The sequence below is a fragment of the Eupeodes corollae genome, chromosome 1, assembly GCF_945859685.1.
Source record: "Eupeodes corollae chromosome 1, idEupCoro1.1, whole genome shotgun sequence".
NCBI classification, from domain to species: Eukaryota; Metazoa; Arthropoda; class Insecta; order Diptera; family Syrphidae; genus Eupeodes; species Eupeodes corollae.
In genome coordinates, this window is record NC_079147.1 from 269,300,424 (window position 1) to 269,320,535 (window position 20,112).

Here is a 20,112-nt window from a genome sequence, read left to right on the forward strand (position 1 = left end):
ACTCATGTCATTTCTCAAATATCAACTTTCTCCTTACCAAATTTCATTTAAATCTGTCCAGTAGTTAAGGCGTAAAAGCGATCGGCCTACATGGGTAAAAAGTAGCTTATGTCCTTTCTCGGATATCAAAAAAATACCAAATTTCATGCAAATTGGTTCAGTAGTTTAGGCTTGATTGAGTAACTGACAGACAGACAGAGTTACTTTCGCATTTATACTAACTTCCGATACTATAAAAATATCAGACCTTATTGAATTTTTCGTAGCTAAAGTAATCAAACGAAATCACATTAGTGTAGAAGGTAATTATGACCTGTCATCAGGTCATACTCCAGTGATTCTATCACTAAGTGAATCGGAAGTACTAGAAAAAAGTAATCCAAAGCTTGTGAATAAGAAAACAAACTGGAGTGATTTTAAAGAAAGGCTTTTAAGTTTTATAAATTTAAGATCTTCCATGGATACAATCGAGCAAATGACCATGAAGTGGAACAATTTATTGCTGATGTGCAACAGACCGCTGAAGAAAGTACTCCAACATTTTCTAATAGAAGACAAAACGAAATAAAATATCCTTTAGAGATAAGAGAGTTAATAATAGAGAAAAGAAGAGCTCGAAGAAAATGGAAAAATACTAGATTTCTAGATGATAAAACAACGTTTAACCGTGTAAGCAATAATCTTAAAAAAAAAATTTACAAATTCAAAAATGATTCCCTCAGTACATTCCTAAGGAATTTAACGACAGATGCTTCAACCGATTTCTCGCTATGGAAAGCAGCAGCCAAGCGCCTGAAAAGTCCGCAGTTACAAAACTCGCCTTTGAAAACTCAAGATGGGAAATGGATCGGTAACCCGAAAGAAAAAGACAACCTTTTCGCTGAACATCTTGCGAATGTTTTTAAGCCATACTCATCAAACGCGGCTGAAAATAACTTACAGTTTGTTGATAAGATAGATGAAAGTGAAATACCAGTTGTAAGACTTAAAGATATAAAAAGTATGTGTTTACATCAACTACCAAATAAAAAATTACCATGGAAAATTGCTGAAGTAATTGTCATACCAAAGCAAGGTAAACCAGGTACAGAAGTGACGGCTTACATACCAATATCGCTTATACCAATTATGGCAAAAGTTTTTGAAAAACTGCTTCTGAAGAGACTTAGCAAAATCATAGAAGAAAGAAGGTTAATCCCAAACCATCAGTTTTTGAAAAACTTCTTCTGAAGAGGCTAAGCAAAATCATAGAAGAAATAAGGTTAATCCCAAACCATCAGTTTGGCTTTTGAAATAAACATTCCACGATAGACCAAGTTCATAGAATATCGGATGTAATAGAAAAAGCATTAGAAGAAAAACAAGTATGTTCAGCTATTTTCTTAGATGTTGCTCAAGCTTTTGACAAGGTTTGGCATGAGGGACTTGAGTTCAAACTGCAAAGGGATCTTCCCAGGCAGTACTTTGAAATCTTAAAATCGTTCATCTCAGACCGATTGTTTAGTGTAAGGTACGATCAAAAACAATCGGAATTGAAGAAAATAGAAGTCGATGTTCCACAAGGAAGTGTTCTAGTTCCTACCCTGTATTTACCATACACAAGTATTTACCATTCCAGTTGGTAATCACATCATAATGGCTACTTTTGCAGATGATACCGCAATTTCGGTAACCGACAAATGTGTCTCCAAGGCAGCAGTAAAACTACAAAATGCCATCGACATAGTGACAGCTTGGACCGAAAAATGGCGTATCAAACTCAATGAAACAAAATTTTCACATATAAACTTCACAAATAAAAAGATAAACAATATTCCAATATTCATTAACAATCAAGCTGTACCTCGCGCCAATACGGCCAAATACCTTGGAATGACTTTGGATGCAAAGCTTAAGTGGAAAGAGCACATCAAAAAGAAAAAAGAAGAACTAAACTTCAAATATAGAAAAATGTATTGGTTGCTTGGTAACAACTCTGATTTTCCAATCCAAAACAAAATAATGCTGTATGATCAAGTATTAAAGCCTGTTTGGGCCTATGGAATCCAATTATGGGGCTGTACAAAGAAAACAAATACCAAAATCATCCAAAAATTCCAAAACAAAGTCCTTCGAGGAATAGTTAATGCACCTTGGTACATAAGAAATACCGATCTACATCGTGACTTACAAATAGAAATGGTTAAAAAATCCGCGGTATCGCACAACCAGACAACCGTCTCGAATATAAGAAACCATGTTCGGAGATTAAGAAGAACCAAGCATCATGAGCTTATGGTGTTAAAAAACATGGGAAAGTATTAAAAGTTTAAACTTCCCCCAAAGTGATTATACTAAGTTAAGAAAGAAAAATCTGAAGGCGATCCTGATGAAGACGTGGTTTTAGTGGTTAAGAGTCCAACACTTTTTGGTGTCTAGTGTCTTTTGAAGATTTCCTCCTGTCAAAAAAAAATTATAATATTAGTAAGATGTGTGTTTAAAATTCTGGAGCAACACCAAAAAGAAAGCTTCATTCAAGATTTTGGAAAAAATTATTCGGAAGACTTTCTTTAAATCGGGTTAGTCATATGTATCGAAAAAAAAATGGAAAAAATGAACAAAGAATGTTCAAAACACCAGAAAACCAGACAAAATATCTTTCTTCGTTGATCGAAGAGATACAAAAAAAGTTAGTTAGAACTCCAGCTCAACAATCCAGACATTTAAACACACAGTTATTTTACTTTATTAAAAATGGGATAAAAATTCAAGTTTCCGAAGGTTTTTTTTTACTTTTGCATTTAACGTTCCTGAAACTTTTCTAAGAAATATAGTAAGAAATTGATCAGCTTGTAATTTTGTTGTCTCTAATTAAAAAGGCTGTCATCCACCTGGAAAGGCCTGAAGATGAGAGAATTTATAAAAACACCTATGCATTTTTTTCCCAAAACTTATTTCTCATTACTGTAGAAAGTAATCAATTTACGAGTAAAGTACTTGCCCTCGGATCTTAACTTACAAAAAATGTAAGAACGTTTCTTACAAAGGTGTTAAGAGAAAAAATATGGTGTCTAAAAAGTTATGGTTGTACAGACAAATATTCTAATACGACTTCTAGCTTAAATTCCACACTTTGAGAAAAAAACAGTGAAAGAAAGTGTAGTGTATGTAGCTAAAATGTTAACCATTCATTTTTACCTTCCCATAGGAAGTTATTGTAATGGGTCCGATTTGTCAAATTGAAAATTTTGACATTTCTCGACGTTTCAAGGTCCCTAGAGTCGATATAAAAGATTTTTAGAAAGATGTCTGTGCGTGTGTGTGTACGTACGTTCGTACGTCCGTACGTTCGCGACGTTTTTTTCGTCGTCCATAGGTCAAGAACCACAAGAGATATCGACTTCAAATAAATTTTGTTATACAGATAATAAGGCAGACATTTTTTGATTTTTTGAACCTCCAAAATTTTACGACTGAAATACGATTTCATCTCTAAAACAATTTTGTGCACCGACGAATAATGTTTTTGACATCTGATAAAATTTTGAGAAAAATCTAATTGACAGTTTTTTTTACAAAAAATAAAAACCTAAAAAAAAAGTATAAAAGTTGGTAAAAATTGATTTTCGACTCAAACATCTTTTCAAAACTCTGAGATATTGGCTTTAATTTACTTTTATCTTTCAAAAAATCTTGTTGTCAACATTCAGTTAAATTTTGAAAAAAGTCGAATTGACAGTTTTTGTACAAAAAAAAAAAAAAACCGAAAAAAAAAAATAGGAAAAGTTGGTAAAAATGATTTTCGACTCAAAAATCTTTTAAACACTTTGAGATAATAGCTTTTTACTAATTTGTTCTTATAAGAAATATTGTTTTCAATATTAGGACAAATTTTGAGAAAAATCGAATTGACAGTTTTTTTTTTACAAAAAATAAAAACCTAAAAAAAATGTATAAAAGTTGGTAAAAATTGATTTTCGACTCAAATATCTTTTCAAAACTCTGAGATATTGGCTTTAATTTACTTTTATCTTTCAAAAAATCTTGTTGTCAACATTCAGTTAAATTTTGAAAAATATCGAATTGACAGTTTTTGTACAAAAAAAAAAACCGAAAAAAATTAACAAAAGTTGGTAAAAAATGATTTTCGACTAAAATATCTTTTCAAAAATTTTAAATACTGGCTTCAAACTAATTTTATCTTATAAAAAATATTGTTTTCAACATTTGGTAAAATTTTAAAAAAATTCAAATCGACAGTTTTTTTTACAAAAAATAAAACTCTAAAAAAACAATACTAAAACTTGGTAAAAATTTACTTTCAGCTCAAATAGCTTTTCAAAAATTAAAATTATTGGCTTCAAACTTATTTTATTTCACAGAAAATATTGTTTTCAATATTCAGTAATTTTTATATAAAAATCCAACAGTCCGTTTTTTCATAAAAAATAAAATCTACAAAAAATAGTACGCAAATTTGGTAAAAATTGATACGAGTACATATAGACAAACTTTTAAGCAAGACAAATCGACAGACGGGATGGGAAGTTATCAGTGTGGGTCGCATCCCAGCCTCTTTTTTAAAAGTTAATTTTACAAAAGTTTTCGTAGAACTCATAACAATGAAAAATGCTTAAAACAAATCGCAAAATCGTCTCTCCTGAAAATTGACACACATTTTTGTGTCACAAGTTGAATGTTTTTTATTTACGGTAATGGAACGCTTCACTACATAACCAATCGGTAAAAAAAAAACTAATATCACGAGTAAACCTCTAATAATCTTCAATTCATTTTTTATTGTTATTTTTTCGAAAAATATTGGACAAGAGTAAATTCTTAGACACTTATTATTTATTTTTGAGAAGATGAGGAAATAAAGAGAAGTCTTTTATAAAAATCCCCTCTACCCTACTATAAAATTAAGCAGGAATTCCATTAGAGCTAAGACCCTTTACAGCTCTTAAAAAAGTCAAAATAAAAAGCTCATTGTACAATTTTATGAATAAAAAGAAAATACTGAATTACATGTCCAAAAATATGAGTGGCATTTCTGCTTTTCATTTTACGTTACTGTAAATAAAAAATAAAATCAGGTGAATTCACAGGAAGCGACTTCTCCAACAATGCAAATGGCGATCTTTATCAAAGTTCTGTTAATTTTTTTTTTTAATGAATTGTGTTGAATGCATCCCCAGGATTGAGATGAAGGAGCAAAAAAGGAATATAGGTATATATAAAAATATAATAACTGGGAAATATGCACGAAATTAAAATTCATTCAAAGACTTCCAGAATGCCCAAATAGATTTTCCATCTCTTCCATTTTCTCGTCTTATTATTATTATATTCCCAAGTTTAGAGTCGGCCGGCTTTTCATAAGGATTCTTACTTTTTTTGTGTTTGTCTCGTTATATCAAGTGGTCTTTGTTCGCTGTGTTACACTGTTGCTTGAATTTATATAAAACTCAACTCTCAAACTCACCATAATCATCATCATTATCATAAAATTCATAATCATAGACGAAGTAAGAAGAGACTATATACGGAAGACGACGAAGTAAAGAAATTTGCAAGGAAAAAAGGAATCCTTAAGGAATTTCTACTTTTTAAGATGAATTTTATACATTTCTTTTGGATTGCTGTATTGCTACGTATATATAAAGTGTAATCTTCAATCACGGTCCCACGCCCTAAAAACTAGAAACAGAAAGAATAAAAACGTCTTTCCGAAAAAAGTGCAAATATAGGAAAATATATTATTAAAAAAAAACAGGGATGTTACAAACATCAAAATGAATACTCAGTAAATGTTGTTCTTTTATTTAAGACTCAATAAAAGACTTAAAGTGAAACTTTATCTTTAGATGGATAGATATTCTTTATTTTCGTATTAACAGTTAACATTTGGTAGCTACCGCACAGTTTACATACAGAGATTTGATATTTGATATATCTTTCTGCTGAATAATGATAATAATAATTTTAGTAATATTTTTGAAGAAAAATGCAAACATAGTCTTCAACGCAAATTGAAAAGGGCAGGTACATTTTGACTCATATAAAACTTAGATTTCTAGACTTTAGTTTAGAAGTTTGTTAGTAGAAAAAAGGTTAGTATAAAAAATGATAGTTGATAAATATATTTTAATATATTAGTAAGATGTTAGTAAGAAATAACATATTGTTTAATAAATAAATATAAATAAATATAAATAAATGAATAAATTATGTATAAATAAGTTCATTTATAAATATATAAAATAAAGAAATAAATAGGCAGATAAATAAACAAATAAATAAATAAGTAAATAATTGAATAAATAAGTAAATTAATAAATAGATATATTGACAAATAATTCATAAATGATGAACATAGAGAAAATAAATGAATAAATTAACAATTTAACGAGTAATATTTAAACATAAGTACGAATAATTCAAACTAACTTAAACATATCGGAAAAATGGTTAATGAATCAATTGATTTATGAGCGGGTTTTCAAAAGGCTTTACAATTTAACAAGAAAGTGTTAGTCATTCAACATGTAAGTCTGTGGTTGAATGATATCGTGGAAGTATCATTTTTTGAAGCTTGTTTTGTGATACTTACAGTTTTTTAAGATGACAATTTACACATTTCCCCCAAACCTGTCATCCAAACAGAAGTATTGCTTGGAATACTATTTTTTGGATTATCATTTTATTGTCGTTGCTTAGACAGGACTTTCTATTTATAAAAGGATACAAAATATTTATAGCAAGTTCTGGCAATATGTCCTCTGAAAGTCAGTTTTTGATCTAGATATTTCACACTTAGTACCAATTTAGCATTCACACCATTAACGGTAAGTTGAAGTTACAAGATTTTCTTTTTATTCTGAAAAAGATGCCTTATAGTTTGTCAGCATTCAGCTTTATTTTCCATTTAGTGTAATAATAGTCATAAATTCTATCGCATTTTTAAATTTGTCTCAATGGTAAGAATAAATTCATGCGAAGAAAAGATGCCTGTATCATCCGCAAATATGGCTATCTGAAAACCCGGTAATCTAGGAATATCATTAGTAGGTATAAATATTGTACAGTAAGGGACCTAGTAATGAATCTTGAGGGACACCATAGTTGACTTGATAACAGTTAGACGAACTGTTGTTGAGGAAAGCAAATTACGATTGGACAAAAAACTTTGGATAATTTTTACTAGATACGAAGGAAACATGAAATATACCATCTTGTGCAAAATTGAGTCAAATGCCTTTTCGATATTAAGTAGAATAAGTCCAGTCGATTTGCCAAGAGATCGATTTTTTTTTAATCTGTTCACAGACTTTAAATACCTGTTGATTAGTACCGTGATGCGTTCTGAATATAATTTGCGCATCAACGATTCGTAATATTTTACATTTCAAAGTTTTTTCGAACACTTTGCATATATTACTAAGCAAACTTATTGGTCGACAGCTTGTTGAAGGTTTTGACGGTTTTCCAGGTTAAGGAATCGGTATTACCTTTGCACATTTCCAATTCAATGGAAAATATTGCGTTTTGAGACATGCGATTATCAAAAACGTAAGAAATTCGAGCCCTGCTTTTGGTTGTTTTTTAAGATAAATGTTTTGCCCATCTGTTTTTTTGACTTTTAAATTTGAAACGATGTTTTTAAGATCCTCACTGGATATATACTGATCCCTAGGAGTTTCAGTGATTTGTGAGTGAACTGTGTTTTCTGTTTTACTTACTTGTATTTTAATAGGATCATCTCTAAGGTGTTGAGATATACCATAATTTTTCAAAAATGTTATTGCAAGGACATTGGCTTTATCTGAATTTTGATAAATAACTTCATCATTATTTTGAAGGTTAGGAATTTGTCAGTTTTTATTTTTGATAATTTTTGATATGTTCCAGAAAGGTTTGGCATTCTTTTCCCACTTACTAAGTTTCTCATTCCAATTTTTATTTCGGAATTTACTCAATTCCTCTGCAATTGTTTTGTTTTTTAAATTTACATAATTTCATTGCGGTACTCTTGTAAGCGATAACATTGCCATTGTCTTTCAAAAGAATTCCTTATACAAATATTAGCTAAAATATAATCCGTCTTTTTAATTACAATGGTTTCTCATTTTTTGTTGGTACACATGTCTGCACTGATTCTAGAACTTTGTTCGAGAAAAAATCGACATGAAAATCAACATCTTCTTTTGAAGATACTATTTTCAAATCAGATGGAATTAGCCTAAACTTGGACCTAATTTTTGATTTAGAACGACACCAATTAGTATTTTTAAGGTCCAGAAAGTATTGCTCTCTGGTTTTTACTGTTTCGTTCATTTTACAAAAAACAGGAATATGATCAGAACTTAAATCATTTATAGTTTCGGGCTGAGTAAAAAATGAAGGTACATTTGTTAGAAACAGAACAAGAACGGAAGGTGAACCTCTCGACCCAGACGGAAAATATCTTGGACTAAACGGAAACAATATAGAAAACGGATACTAACAAGACATATAAGCAAAAACATTACCCCACGAGTTTGCACGAATTATACATCCCCAATCTCTATGTCTGCAATTGAGGTCACCTCCGATTATGTAGCTTTCGTTTCTAATAATTATTTGCTCAAAACTCTTTCCTTTTTCTTGGGAAGTACACACAAAACATTTTTATTGCTGTATGATTCCTTAGCCTTATTTCCACACCAACATTCTCAACTAATCGAGTCCTAGAAACGGGCAAAAGAGAATGTTGAATTGACTTTCTTACTTAAATTGCTACACCTCCACCTATTTGATCAAAACGATCTACGCGATGGCATGTATAATTAGGTGTAGGAAAATATAAATCTGATCTTAACCATGTTTCTGTTACAGACTGCATTTTGGTTCAAAAAATTCAAAAATTCTATATTTTTATTCTAATTGTTCTACTTTAGTTTTGCATAAACCTAATTTGTTGATCATCTCCATTACGAGGGAATTTAGTCCTTCCATCGAAAATAACTCACCAGATGTTGTTGGCATGGGATGCGAATTCATCACCAGTCAGAAAATGTGTCTTTAAATTCGAAAAATGTATGCATTATTTTCAAGACTGACGAGACTAATAAGACCTGATAGCATTGACCAGAACTAAGAAGAATGACATGACTGATAAGACTGACAATCCTCACAAGACTAAAGAAATTGATGGAACCGAAGAGATTAACGTGACCGGTTGGTTGGTTTTGGAAGCTGCGGTCTATAAAGTATGTTCTATTAACGGCCAGCTATAGCATCAAAATATAACATCGCTGCTAATTTCAAGTCCTTATACTCTGACTTTTTGGCTTTTCCAAAGTGACACTTGCACTTTGTGTGGGAGTTGAAGGAGGTTTGATATTAGAGCTGGGGCTGATCCAAACACAATGAAATGGAAACCTTTCATTCGAAGCAGCAGCAGGAACGGGAGAGACGAAGAAGTGGAAAGCAAATGTATTAATTAATTCCCTGAATCACATTCTTCCAATGTTTTCGTTTTTCTTATATCTACTATATCCTTATAGCACTTAGTTCTCCAAAAAATTGTTGGTACTCTAAAAACGAAGATAACCATTGGTCTGGTATCTATGACCATTTCATCTGCTTTCTGCATGTTTAACTTGATGCGATAGGGAACATAATGACTTGTTGGAGCTATATGTATGTTCATAGTGACGTGGGGGTCTTCTATGTTTACCGTATATTCCTGTGTTTCCTATCTTCTGACGATCTAGGGGATGAAAGTAATAAAAATAGCCGTGCTGCAGAGGGAGTCTTTCAATTCTCGCAGTTCTAGCTTGTCACACAATGGCTATATTTTGTTTGTACATACATACTATGCACATATTTTTGCGTTGATGAGTGTATCTAAAAGATTGTTTTAGGTATAGGTATCTGTATCTATTTTGTGTCTTCTTGGACTCGGGTGATATCGGTAAATTAGAATTTTTCATTAAAATAAGTGTTGCAAGCATTTGACTGACAGACAACATTTTTTCCTTTCGTCCATCTCGTTCCATGTTCATGTTCTTCGTAGCACCGTCACCGTACACCCGTCATCTTCGTCGTCGTTTTCTTCGTATCTTTGGTGTATTAATATCAACAAAAGTGGTTCAGTATCTTCTTGAGTACTTACCAATATTACTATGGGGAAGTAGTCATATCGTCATCGTGTCCTTCTTCGTGGTCTTTCATTCTAATATGCGCCACTTGATTGTTCTTTTCTCATTAGGCACGGTGGTCCTTACGATAAGATGCTATTTTCAGAAAATATACCCATTTTTGGCTAAGGGTTGGACAGATTACTTGTTATAATGTTAAAGGAAGTCTATACCCCTTACCCAATCTCAAGATCCAAATAAAGGCTGATGAAAAAGGTGCATTGTTGTAGAAGGTGATAATTTTCGATGTGGCTGTTCAATTGCTTGATGGTTCATCCTGTTTTTTTTTGTTTGTTAAGTTGCTGTTGTTTTATTTCTATTGTTGTTAAAGATGGGGATGAATGTGTGTTGGGTGTTTAGTGCGACGACGATGACGATGATGGCAGGGGCTAATAAAACAGGAGAATGTTGTAATTAAATGGCTTTTGTAAGGATTTGCGTTGTTATGCACCGTGAATAAGGTTTAAGAGAAAAGTCTGATGAAAGTATCATATGGGTTGTAAATGTGTATAGATACTTCCGGTTGATTTGATATAGACTCAGATCAAATTGCAATTTGATGTTTAGAAAATAACGTCTGATGAATGCATTTATTTGATTTTATACCAAAATATATGTACATATATGATGACAGAGGGTGAATTAATTTCCTAATTAAGTTTCAAGAAAATCAAGTTGAACAATTGTTAAAGATGAAAGTATAATCGTAAACAATTGTTTGAAGTTAGTCGTTAGTTTCGAAATACAATAAAAACAAGTAATTATTTCTTTTATTCCCAATTAAATTATTTTGAAAAATTACTGTAAAAACAACAAACAAAATAATATAAAACTTTTACCAAAAATATATATTTCATAATCTTAACAATTGTTTTGATTTATAAAACCGAGTAAAATAACGAAAGAATAATCAAAATGATAATTAATTTCACAAATAAAATCATTCTGAGCTGTTGCTCATTATTTGCGTTTTTCTTGTTGATTCTCATGGAAAGAAGTCAAATATAAGTTTAAGTTATCTGTTTGCATAATGATTCAATTTATTTTTTTTCTCCACTTAATTCATGTAATGTTAACCAAATATTTGTAAAACTTCATAACTCACATAGTATTGATAATTATAAGAACAAAGAATAAACACCCCAAGCCTTTGGTATAGGTTATAGGTATCTATCTTTAATTTCTAAGCTTGAAGCAAAGTACAATACATCATCGTTGTTTATCCAATGCACTTAACATTATTGTTGTTGAATATTTATATAGGTGCCCGAAAAATATGTGATAAATAGAGGTTTTATTTTCTCAATTAACACCAGTTATTTGTGAATCGTATTCGCGGCACGGTTAGACTCGGTTGTAAAAAATGTTAAACGTTCATAGTGCTGGCAAGGTTCCATATCAAGAGGCATTTCCTTTAAAATCCAAAACTCATTATGAAAAAATACAATTGATTGTTTTAGTTATTTTTGATATAGTGAAAGTTATTTTAATAGTTCTAGTCAAAATCTTTGTCTTACCAATAAGTGTGTGGTTTAGACGTGGACCAAAATCAATAAGTGGAAAAAATGCTCTAGTAATGGAATAATGTTGGATTTATTATTTAAATGATTTTGAAGAATGTATATGTATTTTTGTTAAGATAACGGGAGGGGCTAATGGAATTGGAAAAGCTATTGCATTGGAATTAGCACAATGTGGATGTAATATTATAATAGCGGATATTGATAAAGCTGCATCAGAGAGAACTTTGGAATTGTTACAGAAATTTAATGTTAAATCATTAAGTTATTCGGTGAGTACATTTTTTTTTGATTTTCATGTTATAATTAAATTGATTTCGATATGTAAGTTGATTTCTATACTTTATACAAATAGTTAAAATCTTTATTCTTATTCATGGGTTAAATTTTTCAAATATTGGATTTAAAATTCTAATATACATTTAACAAAAAAAAGTGTTTGTTGTTTTAAGTTTTTTATTTTAATAGCATTTTTACTAAAATAATCTATAATTTTTTTGGAAAATAGCCTGAAGTGAAAATGGATAGAAAACAGTTTGCTTGTCGATTATTTGTATAGCTATAAGTATGAACAAAAAAAATATATTTGGGACTCAAAGGTTTAATTAAACTATCCAGTTTTTATTTGAACTAAAGTTCAGTACAGTGTTAAGTCTTTAAGCTTAAAAATTTTACAAAATTGTCTCTAGTCAATTTTTGATATTAAATTATGTCTTTCAGTTTGGATGTCTATCCGCTGAAAGTAGTTAATTGAGATGGAAAATATATTTTTAAACTTTGTCAATATGTTCATAGATAGAAAACCAAAAAATTAGGGAAACAAAGAAAAACAAGAAAAATCTTTACACCATAATTTCGATGTATATGTACATTTTTGTACACCCTTTATTGCAATCATTTAAACATATTTCAAATTTCATATCAGTCGGTCCAACCGTTAATGCTGCAACGAACATACAAAAATCAAAAACAAAGTTTTTCGGGCTTTCATAATTGGTATTGTTAATTTTGAAAAATTAATTAAAAATATATAAGAATATCGAAAAATTCGGATTGTTTATTTTAACTCTAAAAATTTGTTTTCTATTTTTATTAAAGATTGATGTTTCCGATTCTGAAAAAGTTGAAGACTTAAAAGAATATGTTGAAAAATCAATAGGGTCAGTTGATATTTTAGTCAATAATGCTGGTCTTATGCCACTGGCTTCCTTAAGAGAAGGAAATTCCATTGATATAAAACGAATTGTTGATGTCAATTTAAATTCAAACTTTTGGGTGAGTATCTATTTTAAATAAAAATTATACTAACTACGATATGAAAAATGTAATGAGTGCGGTTTTATTTTCTATATAGACAATACGAACATTTCTTCCAAGAATGTTGAAAAGAAAAACTGGACATATTGTTCAAATAGCATCAATGTCAGGTATAAAAAATGACGTTTTGCAAATTAATAAAATAAATATCATACATTTAAATGTATAGCTCTTCATCCTATTCCTGGTGCTATTGTATATACAGCGACGAAATATGCAGTAACAGGACTTATGTTGGGTCTGGAAGAAGAATTACGTCAAGAAAATCATGAAAATGGAATTGATTTCACTACAGTTTATCCTTATTTTGTTTCGACACGATTAGATCTAATGAACATACTCAATTTAAGGTAAGTACTAAAGATAAACAATTATTGATATCGAAATAATTTAATTTTACTTCACACTAACTGAGTACTAAATTGTTGAAAGAATCAAAACAAAAATCAATTAAAAAAACATAATTTATTTATAGATTTCCAGCTATATCGGCCCAAGTCACTGCCAAGGAAACAGTCAAAGGAATCATTAATCGAAAGAGACGTGTAGTCATACCATACTGTGATGCTTTTCTTTCTGGATTTTTTCGCAATTTACCCTATTATGTTCAATGTCTTGTCAGAGATTTCATTCTAAGAGAACCCGAATCAAGGATAATCAAAGATCCCTTCGTTTATGTTTCTTAAAATCACACACACCAATAACAAAAAGGGTTATACGCATAAAATCTAAGTATAATGGAAATTGCCAGGACTAATTAAATTGCTCATTAATCACAGATTTGTGTGCTTCTATTAATTTTATTTTCATTATTCGTCTTTTTTTTGTTTGTTGTTGTTTGAAATTCAATTTAGCTAACTCTGGGACGACAATCTGGTTTATTCGTTTTGAACTGATAAGCGAACCTGTTTTAATGATTTATCTTCTTAAGCTTTGACATCTTACATAAATGCTTGAAAATTCCAATTCCAATTCTAATTCCTCCCATTCACCATCCGAACGTTAGAGAGAGGTTGTCGAGCAAATAGATTAGGCTTTATGTTCATGTGAAATCACATCAAACCATCTTGAACTCTTGTAACAAATATTTGTCCAAAGGATATAACCTCGAACATAGTAAGCATATACCGGAATGTCAAGTTTTTGTCGCGAATAATTAATCATTTAAACGAAGGAATTGGTCAAATATACAGAAGAAAGTGTGCAAAGATATCAATCATTTATTTTCATCCTGCGAAACTCCTAAGACGCACATTCGCATAGGCTGTATAACATTGTCGTCGTCGTTGTAGTCATCATCCTGTATCGTGTGGCGAGACAAAACGGCTGCCAAAAGTAGTCCAACATGATGGTTTACCCCATAAAAGAGGTTACAAATTAATTCCTTTTCGAAATCCACACCCTTTATATTTGTGTGATTCTTTGGGGGTAAATAATATACCTATACCTATATATAACAACAAGTAATGGACCTGTATCCTCTTATATTGTTCGAGAAACACAATTTTATTGCCTTGCCGACTTCTGGTTTTTATTTGACGATGTGAATTGAATACAAATAATGATATTATTTTATGAAAAGGGACTCGTGGATGTTTTGGGATTGAAAGAAATTGAAAAAAATATTACATGGAATACTGGTAAGTTTTCTCTAACTCTTAATTAAAGACATAAAACTGTTTTAGAGGTATATTTGACGGACACATAGTTTTAAAAATCTTTTTAATAACCAAGTTGATTTACTTACAGTCTTAGTAGAACATACGTTGTTTGTTTTAGAAATTAATATTGAGAACAATAAATGTTGCTTTCCATCTGCTTCCATTATTTTTGTGACGAGGCTTGGATGGGCGTTGCATAAGAGGGGCTATTTTTGATTCGTGCAGAGTGGCAAGCCATATAACATAGGTGTTAATAATGATTATACAAATATTAGTATACATTTTAAAAACTTTGAAAATCAAATTACTCTTATAAAAGATATAAATGACGAAAACCTTATGATTATTGAGGACTGGAATCGTCGTATCAGTGAATACCAGAATCCAATTTATTAAAATAATTTCCTATTGAAAGAAAATCTTTAAATAGTTCTCTAAATAAAATTGTTACATATCTGTTGTAATAAATTGAATGGAATTACTCCTAATGATTCAGATGATAATTTAACATTTATTTCTGCTCAAGGTTGTTAAGTCATAAATGTATGTCTTATTTCAACAGAAAACTTTAAAGGTGTTCCAGCTAATTTATAACCACTCCTACCTATTCTCGTCACTTGGACTTTTGATAGTACAAGCCAAACGGTTAATATGGAGAGACAAAATCGTATACAAATGAATGCAAAAAAGGTGAACGAAAATCATTTGTACTTTTGAAATTTTTTAGAAAAACAAATTATCCTTTTACCAAACATTTGTAACAACAGGAATATAAACGATTTTGTACTCGAAAAAGGATAAGTACCTACAAAACGTAGCTTCGAAACTGATAATGTGTAAACATTTAAAATCTTTTTCGGATCACTTCACTTTCAAAGGCAAATGTTTTCCCGATTTATTATAACTTCAATTGCCCAATCCGATTTCAAAAATGATTAGTTTTGCCATCCAAAATGTGGTCATCTCAGAATTAGGTTCTTCATTTACAATGATGGAATTAAAATCGTCCTTGATAAAAATAAAAAAAATTACAAACATCTGGTCCTGAGGGTATCCCAGTTGAGTTCTATAAACATACCACTTCTGATTTTTTGAAATACATCTTAAGTTTCATTAATATAATATATAAGGTATTCCAAAATGTCAGCAGTTTTTAAAAAAGGTAACAGAGATCAGCTAAGAACTTTAGGGGTTAAACTGTCTTATGCCCTCATTATGAGTAGCCAAGCTAACGTTCGCTTGAGTTCGAATGTTTAAGCGAATTTCTTTTTTGATGATATTATCGTTAGCGAGCTTAGCCATTCGTCAAATTTCAATGATGCCAACATTATTTAATTGAAGTTATTTTTTTATTGCTAACAGTGTACTGTTGCAAAGACGCGGTTGGTTGATATTTCGCAACACTATAACTATTGATCCAACCATTGAAGATTGTGAGGAGGCAATCCTGACAAATCCAGCGAGTTTAAAAATTCCGGTGAATTGACTACATCATCTTGGTTAGTAACCAAATCAACTGATTTATATATCCTCGGTTCGCCTGTAATTTGTTCTTGAATTATGAAATTCAATTCGTTTACATCAATGTTTTTTGCAGCCAATATAGCTCATTCGCTCAACCAATCGTGGTTTCTGTAGTTTTGAAAAACATCTGGAAACACCTTCTGAATAAGTTCGTCTTTTGATTGCGTTAACTGACAAAAACTTTGAGGAAAGAAAATATAGTCAATCAACATGGCTATAGGAAATTAGCCATTACCAATGAGTTGTTTAGAGAATATGTTTGCAACTCGACACGCATATTCTTGTTTAAATTAAGAACTTTGACATGTTTTCACAAATTGGAAGACTTTGCATTGATTTCATCAGCTATCGTTGATCGTGGAATCACTGGCAATGTTTGACAAAATCTCCTGCTAATAAAATCATTGCACCACCAAATATGATATTATTGCTTCGTAGATGTTTTAAGATTTTCTCTAAAGCCTGCACAGATTTTTTATGTGCCATCGCACATTCATTCCAAACAATCAACTTACATTGCTGCAAAACCTTGCCTGCCATTGCAGAGTTCTTCGGAATGTTGCAGGTTGGAATTTTATTGCTCTGCATATTTAATGACAATTTTAGTGCTAAATGGACTGTCCGACCACCTACAAGCAAAGTTGGTGCAATTCCCGACGAAGCAAGCGCAAGTGCAATTTTATTTTGTGAGCGAATTTTTGCTAATATTATTGAAATCAAAAAAGGTTTTCTGGGCATCTAAGAAGAAAATCCCTCCAGTTTCATCATTTGTTACTTTCATAAGGGTAAAAAATACATACTTCTGTTGTTCATTCAACAGGTGAAGATTTGTTTGAATTAATTCTTTCAAAGTGTTGATATCATACGGTTTTTCTCGATGCAACTCTTGGTTAAAAGCATCATGCATTGGACGATTGGACCTGGTCAGGCCTAATTGAATAAATAGTTTGTTACTATCAAAAACATGTCCTCAATTGAAATCAATGCTTTATTGTAAATTTCTTCACTGATCTGTATATTTGGATTTCCCATTCTTTAAAAAAAAAAATATTTTTGTACCAAACACTATAAAATAAAATAAATAAGCAATGGGGTATACATTTATGGATTATCAGTGATCAAACTTAAATAATATTTGATCTTAAAAATTATATATTTAGTTGTAACTAATATCTATCAATAAACATCTTAACTTAGGTGATAGAAAATTTTGTTCGCTAAAATAATTATAAATTACCTACTGCTATAATACATACCTTGAAAGTTGGCATTCAATTTTCCCGAACTAGATTTGTTGCCCAAAACGAAGCAATTTGAAAGCAATTGTTATAGTTTGGAATATGTGTTAAAAAGTGAATGGAACCTGTTCCTATTCCTGAAATAAATGAGTACAATGGCTCTGGCGGTGGATGCAATGATATCAATTTCACTTTACCATTTGCGCAACACAATACGATACGATCGGTCTTTTAGGAGGCACATCAAATAAAAATTACTTTGTCACTAAACACTAACACTAACACCCTGCACAAAACACGATATACGGACTCGTTTCAGCCGTTTATCAGTTGACAAAAGCAAACTCAGTAGATAAGGTAATAAAAAATCCAAGAAAAACAACAGGAAATCGACATCAACACTTTTTTCTTCTATTTTTAATTTGATATGACTTGAAGTCAAATTCTTTAACCCGACTACGTTTAGTTAGTTTAGTTAGAAAACATTTGTATGGGAAAAATAAAAGGGCTGTTCTTATAGTTTTTCCTGCAATTATTGGAATTTTTCTCACCGTAAAAATTATCCTTGAACTTCAACGAACATTTAAAAAAGAATTGGCCAAATTGGTTCAGGCGTTTTGAGTTATGAGGTAACCAACAGATTTGCGATTCATTTTTATATGTAAGATATTACTAAAGGTCATGTTGATATTAAGGTCATTTATGCAGACGAACTCGTTACCTTGTCGGATAATCCATTTACTCTAGAGCTTCAAATCAATAAGATAAAAAACTACGGTGATAGTTGGGATCTCAAAATAAATACCTCGAAGTCTAAAACTATGGTTTTTAAATCATGCAACAGATCTATAGGCTAACGTCACAACTGGACCTTTGGCGACGATAATATCGAAGTTGTGGAAGAATTTAAATATCTTGGTTATACACACACTTACATTTACTTAAATGTTCGTGCACATACTAAAGAAAAAACAAAAGTCTAATTTTATTTAGTAAAAACTATGTTGATGCAGTTTCCAATTTCCTATAATTATGCCATCCATACGGAGTCTCGCTTACCTTAATTTTTTCTAAAAACTTAAAGGCAAATGCGGATTATCAAATCGATAAGTCGACCAGACCTTAACCATCAGAAACGAATTCTTAGGATAAGTTTTTGTAGTGGTTACAGCCTAGTCAAAAACTGGTATGATTCCGATCACATTGCGAACCGATAATATCAAAGAATTAAAAATGTCTTTATGCTACTGCACAGCTCAAATAGACAAAAAAAGTTGTATCAGAATTGTATGGAAAGCTTTTCTCTTTGAACGGCAAGGAGTGTTTATTGACAATTAAGTCTTACCCTAGGTGAAAACAATTATTTCAGTTTCAGAAATGAGCTTGACAAAGTCAGAACTGAAATACTAGAATTGAATTAAAGACCGTAAAGATCTGATTTCAGTCTTGTGTGTTCACTTTGCAACTTTGATCAGAACGAAAATATAATACACTTTGTACCGTTGTATCTAAACTTACGGGAAATCCGAGGACTTAATTTTAACGCAAATTTTCGTTAGTTGGAGGAATGCAACAATATTTTGAATAGTGACATGAATATCAAATGAACGTATTTTTCAAAATTAACTTACCTACCCTTTACGTTTGACACTTTATTGGTGTTTTCAATCAAGTTAATTTACAAGAAAATACGCTTACTCTGCAAGCAATTGACCTTTGACAACCATACTTGTATCATTTATTACCTCAAACCGAACATTTATGAGTACCTCTGGATGTTTATGAGGACGTCATCACAGTAAAAAAACATTTTTTTAATATTGAACTCAATACCACTAACTAGAGTTAATCTCCTTACAAAACACAAAGGTTATTAATTCAATTGAATAATCCTTTGAAAAGTGTCCTTAAAGCTTCTTATAAATTACACTGACTTTATTAGTACCACTATAAATTCCTTCAAAATAAAATAAAAAGAACACCATATACAAGTCATAATCCTCATATAGTATAAAAAGAGACAATACTTTACACGAATTTATACAAACACTTAATCTTTTGCGACTAATATATTTTATTCGAATGTTAACTGTTGCTTGGCGCCTGTAACTTGACAGCAATGCATTAAAAGCTACAAAATTTACAACCATTTGTAACACGATTTGTTCCCAGACACATCCTACCTACAAACATGTGATGAGGAGTCTTATCCTTACTCCTATAAAGACAGAATGCACATGCGGGAAGACAACATTATGTTTGTTCCCTGACCTTATGTTGGTTGTCCCAAAAAAGCAAAAACAGTAATTCCAAAGATATATTATAGTGTCCCAAAGGCAAAAGGATAAATCAATGTGAAAAAGCGGATTGTTTGTCCGCTCTTTGAAAAACAGAGACTTAGACACCATCACGTAAAACAAACATCCTTTGGCACACAAAGGATATCACTTTTAATCCCTATCCATGGAAAACAAAATCCCATTAAAATTTTTAACTTGAATATTCCTTAAAAACAAAAATAAAATAAATGTTGTATTTTTGCTCTTCCGTGATAAAAGAAAAAAACAAGTGAGAAAATATCCTTATGCAAATTTTTACGACCATATACTGTACATCCCATCCGCATTCATATATTCATTGCCCGCATCACATACTTTAGTGGAAATAGAGAGAATGATTTTCATATGAT

General features: G+C 31.0%; 1 protein-coding gene across 1 annotated transcript; it reads left to right on the plus strand.

Annotated features, from left to right (window-relative positions):
* Positions 1-11,469: 11,469 nt before the first annotated feature.
* Positions 11,470-13,780, plus strand: LOC129939900 (uncharacterized oxidoreductase SSP0419-like). The gene is made up of 6 exons (XM_056048084.1): positions 11,470-11,736; positions 11,803-11,955; positions 12,782-12,958; positions 13,038-13,110; positions 13,170-13,350; positions 13,476-13,780. The coding sequence occupies exons 1-6, from the start codon at positions 11,527-11,529 to the stop codon at positions 13,684-13,686; spliced, it is 1,005 nt and encodes a 334-aa protein (XP_055904059.1). The 5' UTR covers positions 11,470-11,526; the 3' UTR covers positions 13,687-13,780.
* Positions 13,781-20,112: the final 6,332 nt, after the last annotated feature.